At 35.4% G+C, this 27527-nt stretch overlaps 3 protein-coding genes and 1 long non-coding RNA gene across 6 annotated transcripts; 1 reads left to right on the top strand and 3 right to left on the bottom strand.

Annotated features, from left to right (window-relative positions):
* Positions 1–18: 18 nt before the first annotated feature.
* Positions 19–4401, bottom strand: LOC126662246 (uncharacterized aarF domain-containing protein kinase At5g05200, chloroplastic). The gene is made up of 11 exons (XM_050356167.2): positions 4287–4401; positions 4099–4198; positions 3715–3857; positions 3444–3557; positions 2980–3168; positions 2690–2845; positions 2132–2397; positions 1927–2024; positions 1161–1339; positions 934–1050; positions 19–340 (listed from the first exon to the last, which is right to left on the bottom strand). The coding sequence occupies exons 1-11, from the start codon at positions 4347–4349 to the stop codon at positions 158–160; spliced, it is 1608 nt and encodes a 535-aa protein (XP_050212124.1). The 5' UTR covers positions 4350–4401; the 3' UTR covers positions 19–157.
* A 966-nt stretch (positions 4402–5367) lies between these two features.
* LOC126660195 (uncharacterized) lies at positions 5368–16778 on the top strand. 3 transcript variants are annotated; one of them, XM_050353547.2, is made up of 20 exons: positions 5368–5586; positions 5762–6587; positions 6686–6892; positions 7011–7072; positions 7551–8013; positions 8413–8613; positions 8964–9219; positions 9300–9540; positions 9660–9829; positions 9907–10479; positions 10705–10871; positions 11624–11840; positions 11932–12129; positions 12852–12968; positions 13118–13360; positions 13721–13922; positions 15033–15241; positions 15374–15525; positions 15682–15946; positions 16086–16778. In XM_050353547.2, exons 2-20 carry the CDS (start codon positions 5764–5766, stop codon positions 16335–16337), a joined length of 5019 nt encoding a protein of 1672 aa, XP_050209504.1. In that variant the 5' UTR covers positions 5368–5586; positions 5762–5763; the 3' UTR covers positions 16338–16778. The 3 variants fall into 3 exon arrangements, with proteins under 3 accessions (XP_050209504.1, XP_050209503.1, XP_050209506.1); XM_050353546.2 differs by lacking the exon at positions 5368–5586 and having other exon boundaries at positions 5672–6587; XM_050353549.2 differs by lacking the exon at positions 5368–5586 and having other exon boundaries at positions 6482–6591.
* A 1485-nt stretch (positions 16779–18263) lies between these two features.
* On the bottom strand, positions 18264–19788 carry LOC126661286 (uncharacterized). Its single transcript, XR_007635610.2, has 2 exons — positions 18872–19788; positions 18264–18636 (listed from the first exon to the last, which is right to left on the bottom strand). It is a non-coding gene; the product is annotated as an uncharacterized LOC126661286 (long non-coding RNA).
* A 2014-nt stretch (positions 19789–21802) lies between these two features.
* LOC126661282 (rhodanese-like domain-containing protein 7) lies at positions 21803–24569 on the bottom strand. The gene is made up of 5 exons (XM_050355107.2): positions 24220–24569; positions 23878–24129; positions 23681–23779; positions 22646–22921; positions 21803–22368 (listed from the first exon to the last, which is right to left on the bottom strand). Exons 1-5 carry the CDS (start codon positions 24538–24540, stop codon positions 21991–21993), a joined length of 1326 nt encoding a protein of 441 aa, XP_050211064.1. The 5' UTR covers positions 24541–24569; the 3' UTR covers positions 21803–21990.
* Between the last annotated feature and the right edge of the window lie 2958 nt (positions 24570–27527).

The raw sequence follows: 27527 nt of genomic DNA, 5'->3' as shown, positions 1-27527 counted from the left end.
CTGCAGAAACAAATAAGATAGGCAAACTGGGTATTATATATTTCCTATTTGTGAATGGCTTCTAAAGAGTGTAGTGCATTCCAATTCACTTTGTTGTATTTACAAAGTAAAACAAAATGGAATAAAACAAAGCTACTGGTGCCTGCATATGCAACCTTCATTTGAAGTTATCCCTGCTGTTTCTGCTTCGTCCATTTGAAACAACTGTAATCCTCTGATCTTGAAGCATGTTCATGTTAGGGGCCAACAACCGAGTATAGCGATCAAAATAAAGAAGCTGTTTCATAAGAAGGGCAAACTCCCTTGGAAATTTGAGTCCATAAGATTCACTGACACGAACCTGTAGTAAACAAAGAATAATAGTGAATGATAATGGTTCCGTTTTGTAATTACAATCAGGCAGATGAAGACCGCTAGAAAATGCAAAAAGATTCTACAGGTTTTGTTAGCTCCATCAAATATTATACTTAATTCTTTTCTTGCATAATGGACCAACTTATTTCACTTTATGTTCTAAATTGTATCGAGGAAAGTACACTTATATATTCATCAAAATAAAGATCCATCTTGATCTTAGCATATTCTTTTGTGACCTGAGCTAGAGCCCCAAGATAATATTTACGAAAATGTCTTACCCACAAACTTGCAGACTATTTTTGCAAGCTGATTTATGCCTTATTGCAAATCCGGAGTCTGTGATCTGCGACTCCAGCATTACAAGAAATCATATGCTTGGCAAAAAAGCCACTTTACAGGCTAAGAGCTAGTTTGGGTTTAAGAAGCTAGTCATTTGGTAATCTACCACGAATAACAAGGTTTTTTTCACTCGTTGGCAAACCTTTTGGACCTAATATCAACTAATAATTGAAATAGCTTTGGAACTGATTCACACAACTGTTTTCCTCCTCAAAGAACTAGGATATATCCTCTTACCACATCGAGAAAAATTGCATTCATTTGCCTTTCATCAACAAGTACATTGGCAGAAACAGCGGTTGCTCTTGTATTAGCGTCTCTTGCTGTTGCAACAACTAATTCTGTATCGAGTTCCTGCACTTGAATTTAAAAAGTTTAGAGGTTTACTCTGAAAAGAAAAAACAGAACAGCAATGAATTAAGAGCAACTTCAAAGCTAACCATTTCAAAGTAATCAGTGCTTGCCTGTATTGATGAAAATATTTTTTCTAAGTCTCGAGCAAAGGCGTTAACATCAACATCCTTGTCTGTAGCCCCCATTTCAATCAAAGCAGATGCCATTGATTCATACTCTTCACTAGAAATTGATGTCAGAAAGACTTCCATAGCAGCCCAAGTTTTGGGAGATATGCGCCCCACAATACCTGTTGATATGGGTTAGTTTAAGTTGGTCAGAACCATATGTGCTCAGTGAAACCATCACAGATAGCTCTACATTTTCTATTTTGTCTACTCCTCATTGAACAAAATTCAGGAGATACAACATATTATTGGGCAATGCAAAATCTAACAGAAAAAAACTGAAATGTGTACTCTATAGTCTACAATTTACTAAATGATTCTCCTTCACACTCTGTTTAATATTACTGTGCGTGGGTCACAAAGGAATGATAAAAGACTCAAATTTTGTATGACTTTGCTGATTAACACAGGATGCTTGCCAGAAATTTACAGAAAAGCAGAAAATGTGATGATAATTTAGACACATAGCAATAACCATCATGCGAGCAGTATACAAGGCTTAGCCACTGGCAGAGTATCTGCAGAAAGTACCTAATTCAACAACTATGCACTGAAGTAAAGCAGCTACCAGAACCGTCTATTGAAAAACTAATAATTTTTAATTATAAGAACAATCCTAAGCTTGTTAAGGAAATTGATGACTTTATTAAAGTTCATATGAAGCAAAACACAAATAAACATCTTGCGAAACTTTATCTTAGTATCTTACCAAAATCTAGGAACCCAATACGTCCATCACGTAATAGCCACAAATTGCCAGCATGTACATCTGCATGGAAAGTTTCACATGCAAGCAAACTACCAAACCTGCACATAAATTAAAAATCAATGCGTATTAACTTCTTTAACTTAATAAACGATCTTCGGAACACACATTAAATATCGCAAGCATGTCAGTTTTTCCAACATCATACCAAACATTTAGGGCTGTTATAAGACTGGTCTCTGGACTAGCAACAAGTGAACTTATGGAGTCCAGGTCAGTAAGAGGTACTCCATAAAGCCTCTCCATGGTTAAAACTCGCCGGGTGCTGCAATGCTGATAGACTTTTGGGGCAGTAGCCTGCCTTGTAAGTCCCATAGCTTCTAAATATCTCCGAAATGATTCAACATTTGCAGCTTCCTTATAAAAGTCAACTTCTTCAAGCATGGATTCCCTTATGTCTTTGACAATAGCAACCTAACCAAACATAAAGCATAAGCAAAAACAAGAAAAGAATAAACACAGATGCATGTTTTCTGAGAAAACTTCTTATGTCAATATTAAAAAAATTCTTACACAGACGCAAAGGCCAAGAAACACAAAAACCAATACATTGGTTGATTCAAATTTTTCAGCTAACGCGTAAGTACTTGGGTATTAGAGGATCATAGTTACCCATATAACTACATAAATAGAAAGGGATGAATTCTCTGCAAAAACTGCAACCTGCCATAAGTTGCAAGAAAATGAACAAAGTCAACAATTTTACCAGCGATGCTCGACTGAGTTCAGGGCTTAAAAACTCCAGCAGGCGAGCAACAATGTACACAAAGTTCAAATCTGCCACTAATATATCTTCCAATCCAGGTTTCAGGACCTTTATAACCACATCTTCTCGAGTACCTTTAAGTCTAGCCCCATGAACCTAGGCAATATAATCATAGGCATCAACCGATCATTTGATTAATGATAATATGAGGGAAGGAGGCAGACCACAGTTGGCCATAGACACATAAACCATTGCAGAAGGAGAGAAAAAAAAAGCAAAGAAAATGATACCTGTGCTATTGAGGCTGAGGCAATTGGTGTCGGGTCAACAAACTCATACACACTTTCTATTGGCCTTCCTAATTCCTCGCGCAGGATGGCTTCAATTTCTTCAAAGGGTACTGCTGGAGCTCTATCGAAACAGTTCTGAAATTCTTCAACATATTCTGGTGGAAATATTGTTGGTGCAGAAGCTATGAACTGGGAAACATATATGGTAAGAAAGCATTAGTTAAATAATAATTAATAGTTACATAAAAGGCCAGGATAGATAAACTAAACTTATTGCTTTAAAGCAATGAATGTATTCACATAAAGTTAACCTGCTAATTGCATAAAAACAGTGGGTTTTTTGAACATACAAATTCATCTTCATGTTATAACATCTTTATAAGGTTAATCAAAGAATCAAACAGATAGACAGACGAATGACTCTGCGCTCATGAAGAATCTAAGACAGCAGCAATAGGACTTACCTGACCTAATTTGATATAGGTTGCTCCCATACGTTCAAACAATTTCCTCAGATATAGTGGAGAAAGTAATCCAAGCTGCGATTGGGTAGTCAATCCAGAAGGTGAATTTGTTGACTGCAAATTTAAGAATGCTACTGAAGATTAGTGACTTCTGTGCTATGGCAGCCCAAAACCTTCATTCTAGTACCTGAGGGACTAAGGAAAGTAAAATAACATACATACACATAAAAATAAAGGAAACAGGGAATCCCTTTGGTTGAACGAAAAGTACCTGTGAGACATCTGCCAGCCACTCGCTACCAACTCCAAGAACAGCTTGGATGCCTTGAGCTAGCCTTAAGGGTCCACGAGGACCTGTGCTGATAGATGTCTGGATGATATCCTCCACAAGTTTGGGCAAGTTTTCAATACTGTCTGAAAGTGGAGAAGCATTTGAGCTTAAACATCAATTATTGTGGCATGAAGCAGACTTGTAGATAAAAAGTAAATAATAAAAATCCAAATTATGAAATTGGTCAAGGATAACCACAGATGCAAAGTGTAGCATGATAAAGATGTTGTAGGACTTTGTCTTGGTATGAAGATGTGGCATGAAGATGTTGTAGGACTTCATAATTGCATGTCAGTCTAATCCATATATAACTAAAATCAATACCTTGAAGTCGCGAAGAGAAACGATCCTGTGCAGGTGAATACCTAGCAAAAAGCTTTGACCGGAAATGAAGCTTCCTGGGTCCATAACTTGCTACACACAGCTGCAAGGATTGATACAAATACAATGATGAGAGGACACACACAAAATAAAACCCAGAAGCAATTGGAAAAACAAAAGAGTGAGCTGACCTGAGGACAAGGACACGGATTCAGCAATCCTCTCAATAGCGACGACACAGAAATCATCGCCATATGCACAACTTTGCTTTGCTTCTCTTCCTGGGTCTAGTACTGACAAACATTTCCATTTTAAACACATGACAGTTAGAAGTCCACGTGGCACCAAATTCCTTGGTAGAATATAGGAATAACCCATTATTAACTATCATGTTTTTGTTGAATAGGTCCTTAAACTTCAGTTACGGCTTAAGTAGTCCCTAAACTTCTTTCTCATGTCCTTATTTGGATCTCTGTCAAACCTGTGGTTTCACGCTCCTGTTTTGCAGAGTGAGATCGCCACATAGGACAAGCAGCTGGAATTAAAATTGCTGACTATGAAAGAGATCTTTCAGGTTTTCTCTTCAACACTAGACATCACTATCTCACAAGTCTACAACAATTTGAAACTCATAATCGGATCTTTTTCCAATAAATTAAGTAGATTCATTTCAAATAATGCAATGGACTGTTGTTATGTTTTCAAGAGAAAAAGAAAGCTACTGCACTTATGCAGGTAATTGAATTGAATGTTAACTTTTGAATCCAGTAATAATAACAGTAATAAACCCTTAGATTACATCAGATTTCACTAACCCAGACCAAGAATCCAAGAAGGAGAAAGTGAAATACTGCCAAAATTAACTTCATGGACACTTTGTACCGAAATTAAAAACGGGAAATCCATCTCTTGATCAGTCAACCATAATGTAGAGAGTAACGAGAGGAAATGATCATCAGTTTTTTTGGCCAAATGATCGCCAGTTTAGAATCAGAATAAAGAGACTGATAAACCCTAACACCTCTAACCCATTAACCCGTTTATTTTTGTTGACCCATACCTGATTATTATCATCATATAATTTATACGTGGAAATTCGTAATTATTTTTCATTTAAATTAACGGCGCGTGAAATCACTTGCTTGACAGAGATCCAAATAAGGATCCGAGGGAGAAGAAACACATAGACGTAAGCTCAAAGTGAAGTTTAGGGACCTATTAAACAAAAACATGATAGTTAAGGGACCTAATAATGAGTTATTCCTACTAGCATGCTGATGCCATGTTGCTGCTCAAGCTCCCATTTTTTTTGATAATTTGTTATGGAGGTAGAGGAAGGACATAAGTGTAATTTTCAATAGGAAGGTGAGTTAGAATTAGAAGCGGCTTTTGCTCAACTCGCGCGTGATTTGCGTTTTCCTTTGCTTTCTTCCCCAGCACAACTCAACAGAGCATAAGGCAATATGGTCTGAAGCCACAATTGTTCAAGAGGTTATATTCTTTCCCAATTCTGTTTGTTCCTCTGGTTTTTACAATTTTCTGGTAACTTATATGCTGCTGTCTTGTGCTATTCAAATTGAGCTTACTGTGTTTGAACTTTTAATTAGTAAACATATGAGCTTTACTCTGTAATTGCACTGTTTTATTGATCTTACTTCACTCCTAGAGATGGGCAGAAGGAAGCAATCCCGTCCACATCGATCCGGTGCATTACTTGTACCAAACAATGGTGCTGCTGAACCAGAGTTTGACAAACAAAAAGCATCTCAGACTCACACATCACCAAATGGGGATTTTGTTCCTGCTCATACACCTTATTTTGTGGAAGTTGATTCCACTAATTGGCCTTCAAATGACCACTTTGATATAGCTGAACTCATCTTAAATGATTTTAGTTTAAGAGAATCATATTCTAGTTTCAGGATAGACTCACAATTTTATCATGAATCTAAGTATTCCTTGAGGTTTCGAGTGCGCTATACTGATGAATTTGTCATCACTCGTATCAAATTAGGTCATTGGCCTGTGCTTTCCTCCTCTGGTATATCTTTAGAATGTATTGATAAATCTATGGTTGAAGATAAAGAGACGCAATCAGTAATTTTTTCTGGAAGCTTTGATGGACCAGACGAGGGTATTACTGCTCTCGTTCACTTGATTAGTTTAGAATTTTTGACTTTGAGGCCAGTTTTGGGGTTTAATTGTTCTGAGGAGATGATGTCTCTCAGAGTGAGAGTTGAGATACTTAAGAAAGCATTTAGTGCCGGCGAGTCCCTTCTGGAACATACCAGGCAACTATGGATGAAAAGTATGATGAATTTAATGGCCTGGTTGCGACCAGAGGTAGTCACTTCAGAGGCTAGGTATGGAGTTACTCAATCTACACAAATGGAAGTTGTCTCGCTTGGAGAGGTGGGGATGGATATGAGCAACTCCAGGAAACGTGCTAGATTCGATGTTGCTGGGTTCTATGAAGCCATCAAGCCATTGAAGTGAGTGCGTGCTATTTTCAATTGACTGGTCATACTTTTCGTATGCATACCAAAGAGATTATTTAATCATGTATATCCATCACATTATTTTCTTACAGGTCTAATCCAATGCTTGATGATGACCTGCCTGACTTACTCCCTATGTTGAGACCATATCAGCGCCGTGCTGCTTACTGGATGTTACAACAAGAGAGAGGAGATTCAAAAGATTTAAGCAAAAAGGAGAGAAGTCACTTCTTTTCTCCCCTGTGCATGCCCGTGGATTTTGTTGATGGTCATTCAACAATGTTCTATAATCCATTCAGGTATGAATTATTGGCTCGGGACAGATGGTTCAAAGTTGTGATACCTTTCCAAAGATAAACCCCTTTCCTCCCAACCACACTTTGTCTCTTACTTATATTTACTATAAATTGTCTGCAGTGGCAATGTTTCATTGTGCCCAGATATTTCTTCACCGTGTATTTTTGGTGGTATTCTTGCTGGTATGTCCATCGCTATACTCTGTCTTCCATTTGTCAAAATTCCTGCTTATAAGCTTGTATATCCTTCTACTCACATCTGCCTAGAATCAAAATTTAATCAACCATAGAATTATATATTTGTAAGTTAAATGAGACCAATAAATGTCTTTGGGAACTGATCCTTAATGAATAAGTGTTAGGAATGTTTGATTGCAGAGAATTTTGGACTGTCAAACTGGATTTCAATTTTTTTAAGTGAGATCAGAATATTTACTCTTATCTTTTCAGTAACATAGCTTCAGTTTTCACCTATTGACACGTTGAAAGTTTAGTAACATTGACGTTGAATTCATCAAAAAAAAAAAACAGTGACAATTATAAAACCATTATGGATCTATGTATATCTTTATTTAAAATGAACTAGGTTAAATACAGCTACGTTTGCAGGGGGCTTAATCTAAATTGTTATAGTGACTTTGATCTTTTATGACTGCATCAGATGAGATGGGTTTGGGTAAGACTGTTGAACTGCTTGCTTGTGTATTTGCTCATCGGAAGTCAGAGTCTGAGGATGACATCTTCATTGATAATGCATGGGAAGATACTGGACACCAGAAAGTTGGACTTAAAAGGTTGAAAAAAGAGCGTGTTGAGTGCATATGTGGAGCTGTGAGTGAAAGTTATAAATATAAAGGACTATGGGTACAGTGTGACGTTTGTGATGCTTGGCAACATGCAGATTGTGTTGGTTATTCTGCCAAGGGGAAAAAGAAAAGGTCAGCAGTCGAGGTACAAAAACATAGAAAGAAAACTACAGTCAACTTTGTTGAGAGAGATGGAGAGCATGTTTGTAGGATGTGCTCTGAATTGATACAAGCTACTGACTCTCCCATAGACACCGGAGCCACTCTTATTGTCTGTCCTGCTCCTATATTGCCCCAGTGGTGTTCTGAAATTGCACGGTATTAACTTCTAGTTAATAGTTATTTATTTGTTACACTAGCATATTTCAAGACTTGAAGTGCAGAAATCAAGTTTATCTGTTGCTTGTAGAACTAAAATTCCTTAGGATATTGAGAGTGATCTTTTATTTGCCACAATGCCTTTCGATGTGGTCCTTCAGTGTGGATGTGGAGGAGTAAAAATTATAACAAAATATTTTATGTCATTACTTGTTTAATTTTATTCATAAACACTATACAGTGATTTTCCGATGCATCAAATCACTATGCAGTATACAATGATTTTCCATTGCATCAAATCACTCTATAGTGATTTTCCATTGCATCAAATCACTCTATAGTGATTTTCCAATGGATCAAATTTGGTACTGACTTGATCCTCTTAATTTGTTTTCTTAGTCATACACGTCCAGGCTCTTTAAAAACCTGTGTATACGAAGGTGTGAGGGATGCGTCTCTTTCAAATTCACCTGGAATAGATATCAGTGAACTTGTCAATGCGGACATCGTACTGACAACATATGATGTGCTTAAAGAGGATTTATCACATGACTCTGATAGGCATGAAGGTGATCGACACTTCCTGAGACTCCAGAAGAGGTTCTTACAAACCTTGTGATTTGTTAGTTTTATTAGAGATAACTTCTTTTTTCCTTCCTCGAAATTGGCTTGTATTTGCATTCTTTATAATTGATCGCTAATTCTTAGGAAATTTGCTTGGTTCTGAATACGAGCTTTACTGTATCTCTTATACAGTAAATCATATGCATAATAATAACACGGTGCTTCAATATGTCTTGTCATATTTACTGATGCTAGCTTCTCAACTGCTAGTGAAGTATTAAAAAGGTTTAAACTTTTGTGATTTATTCCAGAGAATTATTCTAGCTAGATGTAGTTTTAGTACTTAAACTGAGTATGCAAAAATAATCTGTGGCCATATGTTGTAGGTATCCTGTCATTCCAACTCTTCTTACCAGGATATTTTGGTGGAGAGTGTGCTTGGATGAGGCTCAAATGGTGGAGAGTAATGCAGCAGCAGCAGCAGAAATGGCTCTTCGATTGTCTGCTAAGTACCGCTGGTGTATTACAGGCACTCCAATACAGCGCAAACTTGATGACTTATATGGACTTCTAAGATTCCTAAAAGCAAGCCCTTTCAATATATCTCGTTGGTGGACTGATGTTATTAAAGATCCATATGAGGTCTGTGATTGTCAATTCCTTCATCTATATAATATTTGTATGTTGGGAAAATATTAGTATCTAGTTTCTGATCTATGCAGAGAAGAGATGTAGGAGCTATGGAGTTTACCCATAAGTTCTTCAAACAAATCATGTGGCGTTCTTCAAAAGTACATGTTGCTGATGAGTTAGAACTCCCACCTCAAGAAGAATGTGTATCTTGGCTCTCCTTGTCAGCTATTGAAGAGCACTTTTACCAGAGACAGCATGAAACTTGTGTTAGTTATGCTCGCGAAGTTGTTGCAAGTTTGAAAGATGACATTCTTAAAAGAAAAGCCACAGGTTCTTATATGATGTCCTGCACCTTCATCTAAGGGTCAATTCTTCTCGAAGCATTTGCTATAATGTATAATCACAGGAAAAATATGTCTTTAAATTGTCTTCATGTTTGCTTCAAACAGGCTGTCCACCTGCTAATGATTCATATGATCCGTTCATTACCCATGCAGAGGCTGCAAAGCTACTCAACTCACTCTTGAAGCTTCGGCAAGCCTGCTGCCACCCTCAAGTGGGAAGTTCAGGGCTGCGTTCTATGCAACAATCTCCCATGACTATGGAAGAAATATTAATGGTATGGTTCATTTGAATGAGTCTTTTTTATGAAGATTCCCTTAATAAATCTTGTTCATTGGGATCTCTCTTTTAAAGGTCCTTATTGGTAAGACCAAGATAGAAGGGGAAGAAGCTCTCAGGAAGTTAGTTGTTGCTTTAAATGCAATTGCTGGGATAGCTATGATTGAGAACAACTTTTCTCAAGCTGTATCGTTATATAGAGAAGCACTGTCTCTGACTGAAGAGCATTCTGAAGATTTCCGCCTAGACCCTTTATTGAATATTCACATTCATCATAACCTTGCTGACATACTTCCATTGGTCCCTGACTGCTCATCTCATCTCTCCTTAAACGGACAACAGTTGCATGGAGAAAAGGCCTCTAAGCTGCACACACTTGAAGATTGCAACATTAATGCTGTAAAGAAACAAAAAGTTAGTGGAGAAGCCAATTCAGTTTTCACTGCTGATGCTGGGAATATTTTATTTGCATCAGAAGATAACTTGCATGGTGGCATGGGAGGTAGTGATAAATCTAAAGTATTCTCTAGATCTTTCAGCGAGGGATCTCTACGAGCATCATGTGAAGAATTAAAACAAAAATATCTAGCTGTCTTTACTGCAAAGCTCTCTGTGGCTCAACAAGACTTCAAAAAGTCATACATGCAGGTATATTTTAACCATGCTGGCCCATAGAATGTATGTCATGCATGTAAAACTGTTGGCATCTATTATCAACATGCCCTGCCAAGTGTTTTGGTTATTCTTAAATGCTGGAGAGATCTGCAAAACCAAATGATGGAATTCGTCATGTGGCACTTGTTTTTATTAGTTTCATCAGCATGTTTTAAACAATCTGGTTTGAAAAAGTTTTTTTTTTTAATTCTTTTCAAGGTTTGTAATGCAATTAGTAATGAAGAAAATCAGCTGTCAGCATGGTGGTTGGATGTTCTTCATCATGCTGAGCTGAACAAAGACTACTCAAGAGACTTGATAAAAAAGATTGAAGAGGCTGTCTCAGTAACTCTAAACAATTCAAGATCATCCAGAATCGCATCACAGTCAGTATCTATCTTATGATTTTTTTTTTCTTTTTAAGAAATATGCTTGTTTCCTCACATTGACAATCATTTTTCATGTGCACTTCTTTGATAGCATTATTGATTGAGATGACTTTGTAATTTTTTTCCTCATATTCTCTTCTCTTCTCTATATGTTGGTATATATTGATGCTAGAATGCATTTCCTTCATTCTCAGTTTGGAATAATATAATGGCTTATAGCTGTTACTGACCATTTTATAATTGTTGCATGCTTAATACACGATTCTGTTACATAGTTACTTCAGAAATAGCTTCATGGTTATAGAAAGAATGGATTTGGTGGGGAGTGGATGGGCACTACCTGACCTTCACATATTAATGCGATCAATGCATACTAATTTTACTCTGAAGTGAATGGCCATGAGCTACTGGGGTTCTCTCTTTCAGTCTGTTTGATGAGAGTTTGATGTGATTGAACACATAGGAATTTCTTAGTTTAAAATGTAGAGCTTTAGTTCATGAAGAGGGTAATAAAGAACTATGAGATACTGCTTTTCCATGATGCTATGGAGTATTTGAATGGAGAGATAGACCTGCAGGAATAGAAAAGTTAGGGTTTCTTTAGCTTAAGATAAATGCACTTCTCAGCAATTATTTTATCTGTTCTATTTTGAATGATTAAATTAAATAAACTAAGTTTTAACATGTTTATGTACTTTCTTCTTTGAGTTTCATTTGATAGTGATAAACTGTCATGGATTCTATTTCAGCTTCCGAAGTGTTACTGCTTTAAAGTACCATATTCAGACTCGCCTTGACCAGTTGGAAACCTCTAGGAAAATATTGCTTGATCGGATTTTGGAAATTGATCAGACTATGGAGAAACCAAAGGATGAGGATATTGAACGTGTAAGATACTGTCAAATTTGCCAAGCTACTGATGATGGTCCTACATGTCTTCATTGTGAACTAGAGGGATTATTTAAGGTTTGCTGCTGTCCTGCCTGCTTAAGTTGCTTAGTTCATAAAAATTAGAGTTGAAATAGAAAAAATGGATATTTTTTTCTTCTTTCATCAGGATTATGAGGCAAGACTGTTCCGACTCAATAAATCACATGGAGAGATTATTACATCTGCAGAAGAGGCTGTAGATTTGCAGGAAAAAAACTCTGCACTTAATCGTTTCTACTGGAACTTATCGGGGACAAATAAGAGTACATCATCTACTGATGTTAACAAAGCTTCAAAGAAGAGAGATGCCGGAGAAAGAATAGTGGTAAGTTACTTTACCTTGGGCCAAAGTTAACCAAATTTTATCTACCATCTTGATTTGCTCCTTGGCCTGCAATGAACTTAAGTCGACTGATAAGAAGTTTCCACCTACATGTTAAGACCCACTTTTTGGCACTGGATATGGCTCATCTTCTAAATCTTTCAGTTCAAAGTTGCATGTACTAGGTTGTCATTGGACGATCCTTTATTGGAGCACATGCAGGAGATGGTGGATAATTTTATCTTTCACCAGATTATGAGGGTGTGTGTGGGGGGGGTTTCTCTGTAAAATATGGCGACAGCATAAGAATATCTTTATTATTGTTAATCCTAAATTGTGATTGTGTTAAAAAAAAAAAGCATCCATAATTCCTAAAAGTTGGAGTACACTGTAATCCAGAGAAATCCAATAAACCTTTCTGTTCAATTCTTTTTCCTTCCTGTTAGTAACCTGAAAAGATTTTGATGGGTAGGCTCATCAGAAGTACAATTTAGGATCCAAAACACATGCATGCAAGAAATTGATGGTGCTTATATTTGATATGTCATGCTTTTAACTTGTGCTTCATTATTAAATATACCTACAAGTTCGAAGAGACCCTGCCAAATGTTTGTGTGAGAAGTACTATGAGTATCGATTCTTTTCTGTGTCAATTTTGGCTGAAACTTGATAATTAGAAAGGCTAGAATTTCCTTGTAGTTCTATTAATGGTTTTGAGTTGGTAGGTTTCAAAGTCACCCTCGGATTTAGAGGTTGTTCTTGGTGTTATAAAGAGCTATGGCAAAGTTCAGTTAGGAAAGCACGGTATGTCAGCAGCCAGTAAGCAGCTACACATTTTGGAGGTATAGTCCGCTAATCCCTTTATGCTGCTAGCAACAGCTAAAATGGCCGTGCATTGATATGATTGAACCATTCATAACTGCATGCAAGCATTCCATATCTGTTCAGAAATCTGATTTTCTTTTTGCGTCCTTCCATTTACACTGACAAGGGCATGAGAAAGGAATACAGCCATGCCAGATCCTTAGCAGTTTCCCAAGCTCAACTCCTGTGTGCCCATGATGAGATTAAGATGGCGACCTCGCGTTTGCACCTAAGAGAGAGTGAAGATGATAATTCAATTGATGCTTTAGGTCCAAATGAATTGGAGTCTGCTAGTGTGATACAGTCCACTGAAAAGTTTATTTCCTTAACCTCATTGTCACAAATAAAAGGGAGGCTTCGATATCTAAAGGTATTAGCATTTTTGAAATTTCAGTTATATGGATTACCATCTTAGTAAAATTTACTGAGGAAATGGCATTTTAATATTTTAGTATTATGGGTTGATGGGAAGGTTTGCTATCCTCCACTACTATGGGCGAACTGCGAACATCTGTTACCCACTTCAATTTATCTTTATTAAAATTATTTTTCCCTGTGGGTTCAAACTTTATAATATATGTAAGGAAATATCAAATGTCTATCCTGAGTTTTCTCATCTGCATGGTCTAAACAGATATTGCACGTTTGTCACTGACCAGTGACCAATCATTTTTTTTTCGTTAGATGAAATGATTCCTGAGCTGCTGCATTTTTACTCTTGTATATTTAGGGTTTGGCATCCTCCAAACAGAACTCACCAGCAAAAAGTTCAAGTTCCGGGTTACCACATGGAATATCTAGGGCGACATCATCTAGAGAGAAGATAAATGAAGACCTTTACAAAAATGAAGAGGAAGCATGTCCAATCTGTCAAGAAAAGCTCAACAATCAAAAGATGGTTTTTCAATGTGGACATTTCACTTGCTGTAAATGTAAGTTTTTTTTCATTGCCTGTTTCATCATGATCTAACTGCTGCAAAGGCCATGCATGAGAGAGTACCATAAATCTAATTTCTTCTGTATAAGATCCCATGAAAAATATTCTGAATGTGAAAACACAGAGTCACAGACAAGTGGCTGATATATGAATAGGAAAAAGCATGTTATTTTGTTTTTTTATCTGTATTGCTTGCAAGTAATTTATAGATGTCAAATATTCAATTCAGCCAAAAGGTCAAGCTGCTAAGCAAGACTCCAATAATTATATTATCTTTAACATGTCCCGCATGCGAATGCTCACTGGCTCACTGCACTTGAAGCGTGGACAAGTACATGCCTATTTTACCTTGTATATTTAATTAATCAAATGAGGATTGCCCAAGATTGAACTTTAGACTTTTCGATATTAAGACGTGTCAAATAACCAATCAGCCAAAAGTTTAAGTTGTTAGGTGCGGCTCCAACAGTAGTATTATTATCTCTGACAACTTAATTTTTTTTTCAAATTGAAAAGGTTCAATTTCCATGTCATAAGCCTTTTAGATGTTCCAGCAATCTATTTCTAGATTCAATCTTTCATCTTGTATGAAGCGACTGTCAGTGTTTTCTCAAAGAAAGTCTTATCTTTCGATTTCTGTCATTAAAATATTAACAATCTTCTCACTATAGAATGGGTTTTGTTCTTTTGTTCGTCATCTTTAGTTGTCCTTCATGCCTATGACTATCATATTTCAATTATGCCTTTCTTCTTTCCTTATATTCACATGATAAGCAACTCACTTTCTGCCCTTTCTTCTTTCCTTCTATTATAATCATTGATTTATTTTAAACAATCCCTGGAGTGCTATAGCCATTTCGCTTGCTCAGATAGGATTCAGCTTGACCAGAAAACATTTAAGGTGCGCCTATGACATAGTGGTTTATATCTGCGAGCTTCCTTGGATCGTTATCAAACATTTTAACCATGCAAGAGACCCAGCTCATCTCTCTTATGAAAGCACACTTGTCTACAAGATGTCTTATATTGTCAAATGCCCATTTTCTGGGGTTTATACTTAATATTACCACTCATCTAATTACAATATCATGATCATTTCTTGCAGGTTTATTTTCCATGACTGAGCTGCACGAGAAAAAGCTCCAACATAAGTGGGTAATGTGCCCAACCTGTCGGCAGCATACAGATTTTGGAAATATTGCTTATGCAGATGACAGACATGACAAATCTTGCAATCGAGCAGCATTAAGTACAGTTCAAGATTATGAAAAGAGTGAAGTATCTTTGTCTGTTCAAGGGTCATATGGAACGAAGGTACTCCTTCCTAAGTCAGTGCGTTATGAAATACTGGGCGCTTACGTTTTTTATGTGAATAAATTTTGCTGTAGGATAGCTCATAATTCTTTTTGTACCCCTTCTTTACATGTGCATATTTGTGACATATAGATTGAAGCTGTCACGAGAAGAATACTGTGGATAAAATCTTCAGATCCTGAAGCAAAAGTTTTGGTTTTCTCAAGTTGGAATGATGTCCTTGATGTGTTAGAACATGCTTTCAATAGTAATGGTATCACCTATATACGGATGAAAGGAGGCAGGTAAAAGAAGCTACTAAATATTCTTAATTTGGTAATAGATATAACGGTTTGGCTGCTATGATAAACAAAAAGCTGGCACATACAGATTTGCTATTATTTAATGGTTATAAACTTATGTCTGTTCTCATTCGTTTGCTGTTGGTTCTTTTACTTTAGAAAAGCACATGTTTCCATCAGCCAGTTCAAAGGACAGGCAATGAATGCGAAAGGAACCCAAGGAGTAGGTGGCGAAATGGAATCGCCAAAATCAGCTCAAGTGTTGATGCTCTTAATCCAACATGGCGCTAATGGTCTTAATCTCTTAGAAGCACAACATGTTGTTCTTGTGGAGCCACTACTTAACCCTGCAGCTGAAGCACAAGCAATTAGCCGGGTACACCGAATTGGGCAGGAAAAGAGAACACTCGTCCATCGTTTTATAGTAAGAAAACTGCATTTTAAAACGCACTCCCTCACGTATCATATGTTTAGACATATATAAGCTCGTTTCTTTCTGCTTGATCATTTTTTTTATTTTTCATCACTCAATATTTGTTTTATCTATTCTTAAATGAGTTCAGGTTCAAAACACGGTGGAGGAGAGCATATATAAGCTGAATAGGAGCAGAAATACCAAATCTTTTATAAGTGGCAACACAAAAAAACAGGATCAGCCACTTTTGACACTCAAGGATGTTGAGTCCTTATTCGCGACAGTAGGATCTGCAGTTCCAGAAAGTGGTGAAGAGGCGACTGAAAGTCTTAGACATTTGCCTGCTTCTGCGGCTGCTGCTATAGCAGCTGAGAGGAGACTAAAGGAGAATACAGCATGACATTCTTTGTAACGGGGATGCTAGTAGAAAACCACCGGAATGCAACTGCAATAAAGCGATCTTCTGGTCATCTTACATCTGACAGAAGCTCTTGATCATCCCACTGTATTTGTAGGTTCTCTAACCAAACTTTTGTTTGCAGCTAGAATGTTAGTTTTTTGGTGTACATAGGCAATCATTAAGTCCTCACTAACAGGTAGGGAGACTAATGTAGATTGTAGCTTATTTATCGGGAAAAAAAAATTGTAGCTCATTGTAGGCAACTGATTCATCAATTGGTAAATTAGTATAATCTGTACATTGTCAAATATAAAAGGAAGCTTTAATCACTCAGTACTTGCTTGTCATGGAATGGAAATGCTGCAAGTGTCATGCCAGGCTTTGGATACATAACTGTGCTGTGCATACTAATACAAATGCCAGTGTTTTTCTTCTTTACTATTTGTTCATTGTGAAATAGTTTGGTTAAATATAATATTCGTTTTACACTAAAAAATAGTCATCTATACAAGTTAAATTTTAATTTTATAATACAATGAAAAAATAAGGCATGAGGAATTTTAGACAAATAATTAAAAAATAATCAGCGGTGTGATGTATGTTAAAACATGATAACAATCCCCGTCTTTAAAAAACAATCATCTTGGTTTGTTGTAATATTTTATTATTTTAAAGTTATTCTTACAGGATCATTAATTCTATAGTACAAACAATAAAATCTTTAAGTTTATGATTTTATTTTATAAATTTAAAATCCACAAATTTTCAATCAAAATGGTGCTTAACATATTATATAAGTAATTGTTTATTTATGTTTTTTTTTTAAGTATAATATTATATTTATGATTACAATATTTAATTTTTCCATTTGAGCGTATTTTTCAGTAAGGGACGTATATCATCTGTTTGCTATTTTATTCTTCTCCAAAAAATAAATTTATATACGTCTATATTTTGTTTTCCAGTCTTTGCCTTTTCTTTAATCACACGTCATCTTGTTGGATAAAAATAGAGCCTAAGTAGCGCGAGTTCTGGGGAGTGACTTCCCTCAAGTCAATAATCCCTCAATTTCCCTCAAGTCCACTTAAATGGATGACACATAAACAAATTATAATTTAGTTTGATAATAAATTTATTATTTTACTTATGTATCATTTATCTAAGTATAGTTGAGAAAAATAGAGGAAATTATGAACTTGAGGAGATCCATTCCCCAAGTTTTGTATTGTAGAACGTCAGAAGTTTGGGCCGGGTGGAGAAGAAGAAGATGATCAGAGCCGCTGCATTGATTGCAAATGGACAAGTTGCCAAATAAAAACAGATTTTGACAGGAACGTGGCTATCAATCTTTGAAGCGCGTGCCCCAAATCTCACCAACAGCCATGCTTACACGTGGCCGCTTCTGCATGTGGGTTGCTCCATTATAAAAGCTCATCATCCATCCTCCAAGTCAGAAAAAGTCTACCTCTTACGACAATGAAATCATTGATTTCTTATCAGAATTCTACATCTTTATTTTCTTACCAAACTAAACCTCAACTTAGTTCAACTCCTCCATCCACGACCAGCCTGAACTTGAAGCTCCAAAGGCTGGCTGCCGGGTGTGCTAAGCTGGATTCAGGTGGCTCAGTGAGATGAACCAAAAAGAGGAGGAAGAATGGATGAGGGAGTTGGGGAGGAGCAAAGAAAGGAAGGGGATAGTGGAGCTGTTGGAGTGCTTAGAGAGAGAAGCAATCATGGGGGATGATCAAGGCAGGAACCCTAATGATTACAACAGAAGAGCTCAGATCTTCGACAAGAGTTCTCAAGTCTTTCAGGCACTCAAGCAACGCACTACCCCACCTTCTCACTAATCTTACATTTCATTTTCATTCTGTCAATCATCAACTGTCCTTCTTGTTTTTTCGAGTGTAACCATACTATCAATTCTTGCTCAATGTCACTTGTGGAATTTAGAATCTAATGAATCAATCATTTTTGCACAAAAGGACAATCAAGTGATAGCAATTGCTTAATTACAGTATCCATTATTTCAAATTCATAACTATGATACTCTAAACACTCCTGAATACATATACACATCCTAAACTGGCAGTTCAATAATATAACCTAAGGAGATGGAAGCTCAAATCCGAGTATAAACAGATTAATGAACAGAGCTTCCAAACACAAGGCACTTCTGACATTATTTCTTTGCTCCATTGGCATTTTTCTCCGCATGCAGTGCAAACACATCAAAAGCAAGATAATTGATGTTCTTCCTAGAATGCTTTGTAAGAAATCAGAGAGGCTTACCAACCTGCAGGAAAACAAATCAAAGTACATCAATTTGTTTTGCAAGAAACAGCAGTTCTAACCAGTATATATATATGTGTACGAACAGACAACAGTCAGGTTCTAGTCCGTTTTATGTAATGAGGCCATGTCAATATGTCATCAAATTCATGAGCACATTAATAGGAGTATATTTGATGCTGACAGTAACAGGAGCATATTTCTAGAGATCAAGTACACATAATAAACGCTAAGCTAACCTGAATGGAAACAAGAAGTTGAATGGTGACAGGAAAGGCCTTAAGCTGAGACAATGCATCAAGCCACCTATTTTCTTCGCGCCTCCTCCTTCCTCCAACTCGGCAGCTCTCTTAGCAGCTTCGAATAACTCCACTGATGCTTTCTCCTTTTATCTCTCCACCACCATTATACATTCATTCCACTAACAAACTGATACAATTCAAAAGATTAAAAGAACTATGGCCAATCCGAGGGGATAAGAAGATAGAAAGAGAGAAGGAAAGGCTTTTCTGTTCAACTTGGAAACTACATACATAAAGAATATGGAGTTCGACTCAAAAGAGAAGTTGGTTAGAATATGGTCATCAATTAAATCTATCCCCATGATTTCAATTTTTACCATTTCCACAACCCAAGAAGTAGGAATTTCTGATAAAATACCTAGGCAGTAGCATTAATTCTTTTTTCGATTTTTAACTATATTTAGGCTTTAGTTTCTTATTGCAGCCAAACCTTACAACTAGGAACTGCATACTTTCTCTGTTTTACTTTTTCATCTCTTTTCCGGAACGTGTTATAACCTGTTTATCATGCAATTGTGATCCATTCAACAAATCATTCTGTCACCATTAAGCTTATCAAAGTGTGCGAATATTAGGAGCATAAACAAACATAATCTTATCCACTTGGCAATAATTACTAAATTAAGGAAGTTGGTGTCAAAGAAGAAAAATAGATTAGCAAAAAGCTCAAGTACAGTTAAGATAACACAGATTATGGAAGAGATAAAAATAGTTCCATGCCAGAATGACACCAAATATTACTGCCCAATAAGGCCTCAACAATGGATTAGAAAATGGAACAACATTATTTATATCGACTCTGTTTCATTGCTTTCCCTGATGCAAGCACTCAAAAAAAAAAATCACTCATTTTCCTTCAGGCTTCAGGCTCTCCCTTCTCGAAAAAAGTCTTCTTAATCCAATCAAATGGCTGAGAGAAAGAAGAAAAACACTTAATAAAAGAAACTTATGACTAAAAAATTGTAATAATGCAAGGAAGAAAGAACAAGGGTGCAGAGAAAAACTCGGGTCTATATTTTCCCAATTTTCCATGAATTGGTAGTGAGATGCAACACTTTAATAAATTTAAGCACGGTCTGCCAACGTTAATTAAATTGGTAAAGGTTGATAAAAAAATCAGAAATCTAGCAGACGTTGTCTAACATGCATATAGAATCCTACTTCTCCTAGACGGTTTGTCAGAAACATACAGGCACAGAAAGATGATATACAAAGACAGAAAGCGAAATTTTTCACTACAAATCAGTAAAAATGAAGCAAAACAACATTCAAGACTAGATGATTGAAATTGAAAATAAAATATCCAACTATTAAAAGTGACCAAAGGAAGGCTCCATCCTCTCCATGCCTACAAATTACAAAACCTACACTCTCCTATGGTGATATAACCAGCCAACTTTTTGTGATTCAGTTTTCAGCTTTCATACAGACACAAAACCTATCTATGTTGCACCGGAAAGAAAAAAACTTGAAACGGACAAATGCTGAGACGAAGAAACAGCAAAATAATAGTTTTGATAAGAATAGGTTATAAATATAAAGTTTTGGAGAATCCAGATCGTTTTCAGAAAGTCTCCATAAATTTCTGTGCAATATAGGTACTATTATTTACATGTTTTTTATAATAATGATGTGAATATTGTAAGCTGGTACCCAAAGATAAGCACAGTTTTGGTTATAACTTGAATACAGACTCTAGCAAGTAAAACTCAGGCAATTCAAAGCAACCTGCAGATAAGAATAATATTACAGTAGATGAAGTTGAGCATCTGGTAAAACCAGTATAGCAACCACATACAACGAACTAGTAAATTTTAGAACAAGAATTGTAAGATCCAATCTAAACCAAAACAGAATTGTAATTATCTTAAAATAAGATTATAACCCTTACTTTGACTAATTTCATGAATTCTATAGCTTATTGCAAAATTAAAGAACAAAAGAAGATGGTTTTTTTATTATTGCAAAAGATGGGCTAGCAATTCGAAGGATAAGTATATAAGACAGATGAATCGGAGAAAATTTTACCTGAACGAACCAAAGAGCACCTGTGGCGGCGGCGACGCCCCAAACGGCGGCGGCTTGCACATCAGCGGGTTGAGGACGAGACCTTGGCTTTAGGAACTTGAATATCGTCATTTCGCCTGCCATTTCTCAACCGATTCGATTGTATCACTTTTCAAAATCGAGAGAAAATCAAAAATCAAATTGTTCTTCTTTCGTCGTATTTGTAAATTCAACCTAGATCATTTATATGAACCTTTGGGCTGTTAAGCCCATAATAATTGACTAAGATATATTAAAAATAGAAACAAAGAGTCAACGCGCCCCCTGAACTTGTGACACGAAGTCATTTAACCCAATTTATAGTACTTTTTTAAGCAACTAACCCCAAAACTCTTTATTTTTCGGTCAAATAACACATAATTTATATTTTTATTTCAAAAAAATGAATTTAGGATAATTATATCGCAACAATTATGGAAGTATCTAATTATATTTTTGTATCTCTCATTTCCGATTTGTATTTTACACATTTTAAAAATACAATTATAGGGTTATTTGACCCAAAAATGAAGAGTTTTGAGGTTAGTTGCTCAAAAAAATAAAAATTGAATTAGATGACCTCGTATCACAAGTTCAGGGGGCGCGTTGACCCTTTTATTCTTAAAAATAGTGACCAGTATTTTTATCTACTAAACATAATAAAAGATCAAACAAAATCCCATATTTTATACTGATTTAATATAAATCAATGATGTATATTTTATTGAATTAATTTAAATCACCCAAAATACGTTTCAATCAGTATACATATATTCATTTTAGATAAAAAAAAATAGTAATTATATGTAGTAGCAACATGTATAAGCTTTAAAATAGTAACATTTAGCTGAAGAGTGAAGAGTAATAATAAAAGGAAATGCTGCTTTGCTAATTTCAATTACACATAAAAGAATTAATTAATAACACTGCAAGGCAGAGACACCGGTAGATAAAAATAGTCCAAGTTCATTCTAACAAAATCATCTATTCTTGCAGCTTACTGCCTACATTCAGCTTGACTGCTTGTTTAAGCTGCTCCTATTAGTATTACTATCTGGTTTAGATATTGGCCGGCGACCCTTGTCAGGACCTCCAATGAGGCCCCAGCTCTTAAACTGCATATGCCGTGCTCTTGCCCTTTCCTTTTCTTCCTCCGATTTCAATGAATAACAATACGGACAAGAAACCCCAGTCTCCCATTCTCGAGTTTCCATGTCAGCATCACTCACTGGTTGCTTACATCCATAGCACAGCTTGAATTCACCCTGTTCCAACCCATGCTTCACTGAGACTCGCTTGTCAAAAACAAAGCATTCACCCTCCCACCGGCTCTCAGACTTTGGAACTTCCTCTAGGTATTTCAGAATCCCACCTTCCAGGTGATAAACCTGCAGATAAGCAAGATTGAAATCAAACTATTGAATGTTCAACAGTTCACAGAGGATGATACTATATCTCAGCAAGTATCAGCTGAGATATGGTAAACATTTTTCACTTTGAATGATTGCACACTTCTGTTTCAGAAACTAAACAATCCCTCGCTCCAATCTATAAGAATCTAAAAGGACAAGAGAAGACATGTATGCTGAATATGCAGACAAGCAGAAGAAACGAAACTCTATGTATAAACACTTCACTTTAAAAGATAGAACAATAGGACGTCACCTCTTTGAAACCTTTGCTGAGAAGATAACTTGAAGCTTTCTCACATCTAATTCCTCCAGTACAATACATAGCCACACGAGGTGGCTTTTTTTCTTTTGGGCTCTCAACATCTGTGTCTTTGTTTCCTTCTTGATGGTTCTCCTCCGCAGTGTCTTCAAATTGGAACTGATTCTCCACCCAAGAAGGAAATTCGCGAAATGATGTTGTACAAGGATCTACTGCTCTTTCAAACTTCCCAATTCTAGTTTCATAAGCATTCCGGACGTCAATCACCACCTATGTGGAGGATCGAGAACAATATTAAAACATAAAAGCGCAAACATACACGACCTTCAAAACATTTTAGGTTTTAATTTTGTTAACTTCCCAATTCTAAATTCTACTGCCCTGTAAGCGCATACATCTCCAACTTCTACATAATTTGACATTCGATGTGTTAAAACTCCAAAAATGTAGATGAGTTTTGACTTAAGTATCTTGAAACTTTTCAAAAATACAGTGATACTATGATAGAGTTGAATAAGCAACTTTGACATGAATGGAATGGAACTAATAGAATCAAGATCGTCAGTTAAAACAAGCTTTTAAGACCAAAGCTCATATGCAGGCCTGATATTCCTTGGGACACATTTGATTGCCCATAAACTCTTGGAGAAAGCAACCATGATAACCTCTTAATAGCCGATAGCACCGACAAATCTATTATCCATTTGCATACAAACAAAAGCTTATAAAATTCAAGTCCAGCCACCAAATTTCTATATATAAGCCAACAAACCCAATGAAAAGACCAAATGCATTAAAATGTCATTCACACAAAAAAGCCTAGTTAGTTGAATATTATTTTAAACAAAAATTAGCCAAAGATGTTTGGGAAGAAAGAAATTAAATGCAATGGCTTGAACAGAAAATAATCCTCAGATATTTCTTTTAAGGCAAGCTCAACTTCCTAATTCTGCAGTTTGAAAGGGCAATCAAAGGCAACAAAGAGCAACTTAAATATGGATAGTAATTGGTAGAGTTTAAGTGGCTCACAGTATCTGGGTCACTGATCAATTCATTCCACTCCTTTGGTTTGACATACTTCCCGACCCTTTCAATAGGAGACACCTCTGGCATTCCTAGAGTAACAATCTACATAGGCATAAAGAAAGAACAAAAATATAAGCATTCCATGATCAAGATTCTCCTCCAGACCTGCTTACAATAGCTCAAAAAGCATAAGAAAGTACCTCTTTCTTCACCTTGACCCTGACATGATCCCACCGAAAGGGGGTATCCTCTCCTGCTGCCAGAGGAGAAGTGTCACTGTGTCCATGATGGATAGCTTCATCCTCAGGAGTGACAGGTGATTCCATCTGTCTGAGCCCCTTCAGCCGTTCATCGCTTTTGATGAAGTCAATCACTTTGTCCACGGATTCCCTAGTCCCGCATATGCTTCCGTTGATTCCTTCAGGTGCGAGAATGATACCGCCTGAAACACGCTGGAGAGGATCAGTTCAGAGAGGTGTGCGCTCAAAGAAAGATAGTAAGCAGTAGAATAACAAGATGAGCTAAAAATGAGGGGAAAATACCAGCTGCTGGCAGAGGTCCTTCAAGGAGTTTCGCATATGAGCGTGGTCAGGAAAATCAGCGAACTTGTAGAACGAAAGCACCACCAAAGTGGATTCAATGGGAACTGGGGCAGTGGCCGTGGCAGCAGCAGCAGCAGCAGCAGCAGTAGAAGAGAAGCAGTTAGCAATAGAGGGTAAAGTCATGTTTTTAGGTAAGCTGAGAGAATCAATCCTCGTTTTAAAGAAAATAGGAAGGCGAGAGGAAGAAGAAATAGAAGAGTGTTTGATAAATCTTGAGATGCTGGGGGAGAGCAATGGAGCTGATCTGCACCTAATCACCATTCTGCCTCTTTGAGGCTGCTGTTGTTGGATAATGGTTTTAAATTATTATAATTACAGGCGTGGTTTCGTATTGGGCCTAAACTTTAGTATTGTCTAAGTCCAATTAGAATATAGAAGGGCTTTTTACTCAAATTACCAATATTCAAGTTTGATTTATTTTTATACTAATTCATATTTGATATTTTAAAACAAGAGAAAATTACAAAAATGAGCTAAACACGCTCAATTATTACAATAGTGTTAACCCTTCTAATTATTTACATCAATGCTAATTTTAACTTTACAATTAATGTGCCAGTTTTCATATTTATTTTACCTAATGCTAACTCTCTCTCAAATTAACATGTGTCTTTCTCTATTCCAACTTTACAATTAACTTTACCATTTCTTTTTTTACTGTCCTTCTCTATTTCAATTTCAAATCCAACGTGACAATGCATATATAGTTTACGAGACTTCATTCTATACTCACCATTTCATTTATCTCCTTATAAATTAATCTCTTAAAATAACAAAGTTTATATAAAAAAAATATTTAAAACTCCATTATATTCCCTTTTTTTATAAATAAAATTTCATTAATTTAATAGACTTCAAACTAGATACAGACCCTCTTATAATTAATATACATAGCGGACCAAAAATTTATTGATTATTAAAATTATTAATTTAATAATTATTAAAATTATTAATTTATTAAATTTGTATCTAAAAAATAAAAAAATATAATTTAAGTCATTTAATTTGCAAAAACCTAATATTTATATTATATTACAAAAACATCAACTAATAGAGTGTTTATCCCATGCAATAGTTGTTCCATGTCATATGTACAACAAGTCAATTAGTATTTGCGATAGAAATTTTTTCAATTATTATTTGAATTTTTAATCATTACAAATTTTACATGGCTTGATTTGTTGCATGAATAACATGGCACAACGGTTGTATTGGATAATTTTCCAACTAAACACACTTCACAATTTGGCTATTGATAAGAATTAAGCTCACCTTGACCTTTTTAAAAAGCCAGTAATAACTGATTAGCCCACTAGCTTGGTAGTTAGGTTTGTTGATTTAATCTAAATTTTACTGCATACTTAGCTGGAGATTTCTACTGCATACTTAGAAACTTTGCCTAAATTATGTTTTGTGTTAATTTTTTTAATTAAATAGAGTTTGTGAATGATTACATAATTTGTTTGTAAGGATATCTTAGTTTTTTTCTCTTGCTGTGATAAAACTAGCCTTTGAGAGGTTTAGATTTGCAGTACCCTGCTTGAAATGCTTATACCACCTGTTCTTATTTTTCACAAAACTTTCTTAAGAATAACCAAACATATGAAAAAGTATTTAGATATTAGGTAAAGGATACATTTTAACTTTCTTTGTAAAAAAAAAGATAGAAAAGTTCAGTATCTAATTGTAAGTGTTTGTTGAATGGTATTGAGTCCAACTCTAATTTTTTAGATTTCTGCTTTTTTTTATCTATGTTATACATATGTTATACATAGCAGATACATATATTATACATATCAGATACATGTTAGAAACAGTTTATATTTATTTTTAAATATATATTAATTCATCAAACGTGTTTGATATGTTTCTTAAATGTATTTATTAGGTAAATTTTTAATATATAATTACATGATAAATATATCCTTGATATGCGACTTCTCGTCAATGGTGGTACCTCAATGCCTTCGAGATACATTTTCGGTACATCTCCTATACATTTCCGATACATCTTGCATACGTCATTAATACATATCAGAAACACAAAGAATATTTAAATATATATTATATAAATATATATGTCTTTTAGATGTATTTTTAGATATATCTTTCATATACAATTAAAACATGACAAATATATCCTTAACACGTATCATTGATAAATAATTTACACAATTTACAGAGCATATGACATGTTTTTATTTTAATATATGTTATAGGTAAATTTCAATTACTCGTAAGTTATATATTCAATACGTTAAATATATAACTCAAATACAAATACTATACATATTCGACACATCTTTTATACATATCAGAAATAGTTTAGACCTATAATTTTTATTTTAATATATGTATTATGTGTGTATTTTGAAATGTAGTATTATCGATAGATCTCTGATACATTGTATATAATAGTGGTTGTAATTCAAGTGAGGATGTTTATATTGATCAAAGTTGAGTTAAAAAAATCACAACTTATTATTTTTATATTTCAATTTATAGTGAATAGTAACATATCAATAATATATATAATTTGATGCGTGAATTTTATTAAAGCACGTGATATATATATATATATATCTTTTAATTTAAAATATATTATACATACACCTTAGAGACATATAAATAGTACATATTAATAATATATTTATTTATTTATTTTTATTTTAGAAATATGAAAAAATAATAATCAGATATGTGTTTGATACATATCCAATACATAACAGATACATAAATGATACATGTTTGAATAGTTTGACAAAATGACGCGTGACTGATGCACGCAATCTGACGCGCATGTCAGACGCATGTCAGACGCGTTTCTGACGCGTTTTTGACCTTTTTTTATTTGTTTTGTGCGTGCCATGTGTTGCATTCTCATTGGGAAGGTATTACATGTAAAGTTTCAATTTTTTGAGGTGCTCATGTGATATTTCAGCAAATTTAGCATTGTTGTTATTTTCTTCCTCTTTTTGTATAGTTTTGTAATTTTCTCTTAAAACTAACATACAAAAAAAAATTATTACTTTTATACCATTCATATAAATAGAGCCCTAATAGCACAAACACTTATAAACAAGATTATTTTCTCTCTCCTCCGATTTCTCTCTCCTTTCTCTCTCAACTCACCTTTTGTTCTTTGCATCAATCCGCCTCCGCCATTCCATTTTCGTCGTTTCGCCTCCGCCGTTCTGCCTTCATTTCGCCGTTAGCTTTCTTTTATCGTTTTGATTTCAGATCTGAAA

Source organism: Mercurialis annua, linkage group LG8 (assembly GCF_937616625.2).
Source record: "Mercurialis annua linkage group LG8, ddMerAnnu1.2, whole genome shotgun sequence".
In the NCBI taxonomy this organism is placed as follows: Eukaryota; Viridiplantae; Streptophyta; class Magnoliopsida; order Malpighiales; family Euphorbiaceae; genus Mercurialis; species Mercurialis annua.
Note: the sequence above shows the minus strand (reverse complement) of the source record. Positions and strands in the feature narration are given on the sequence as shown.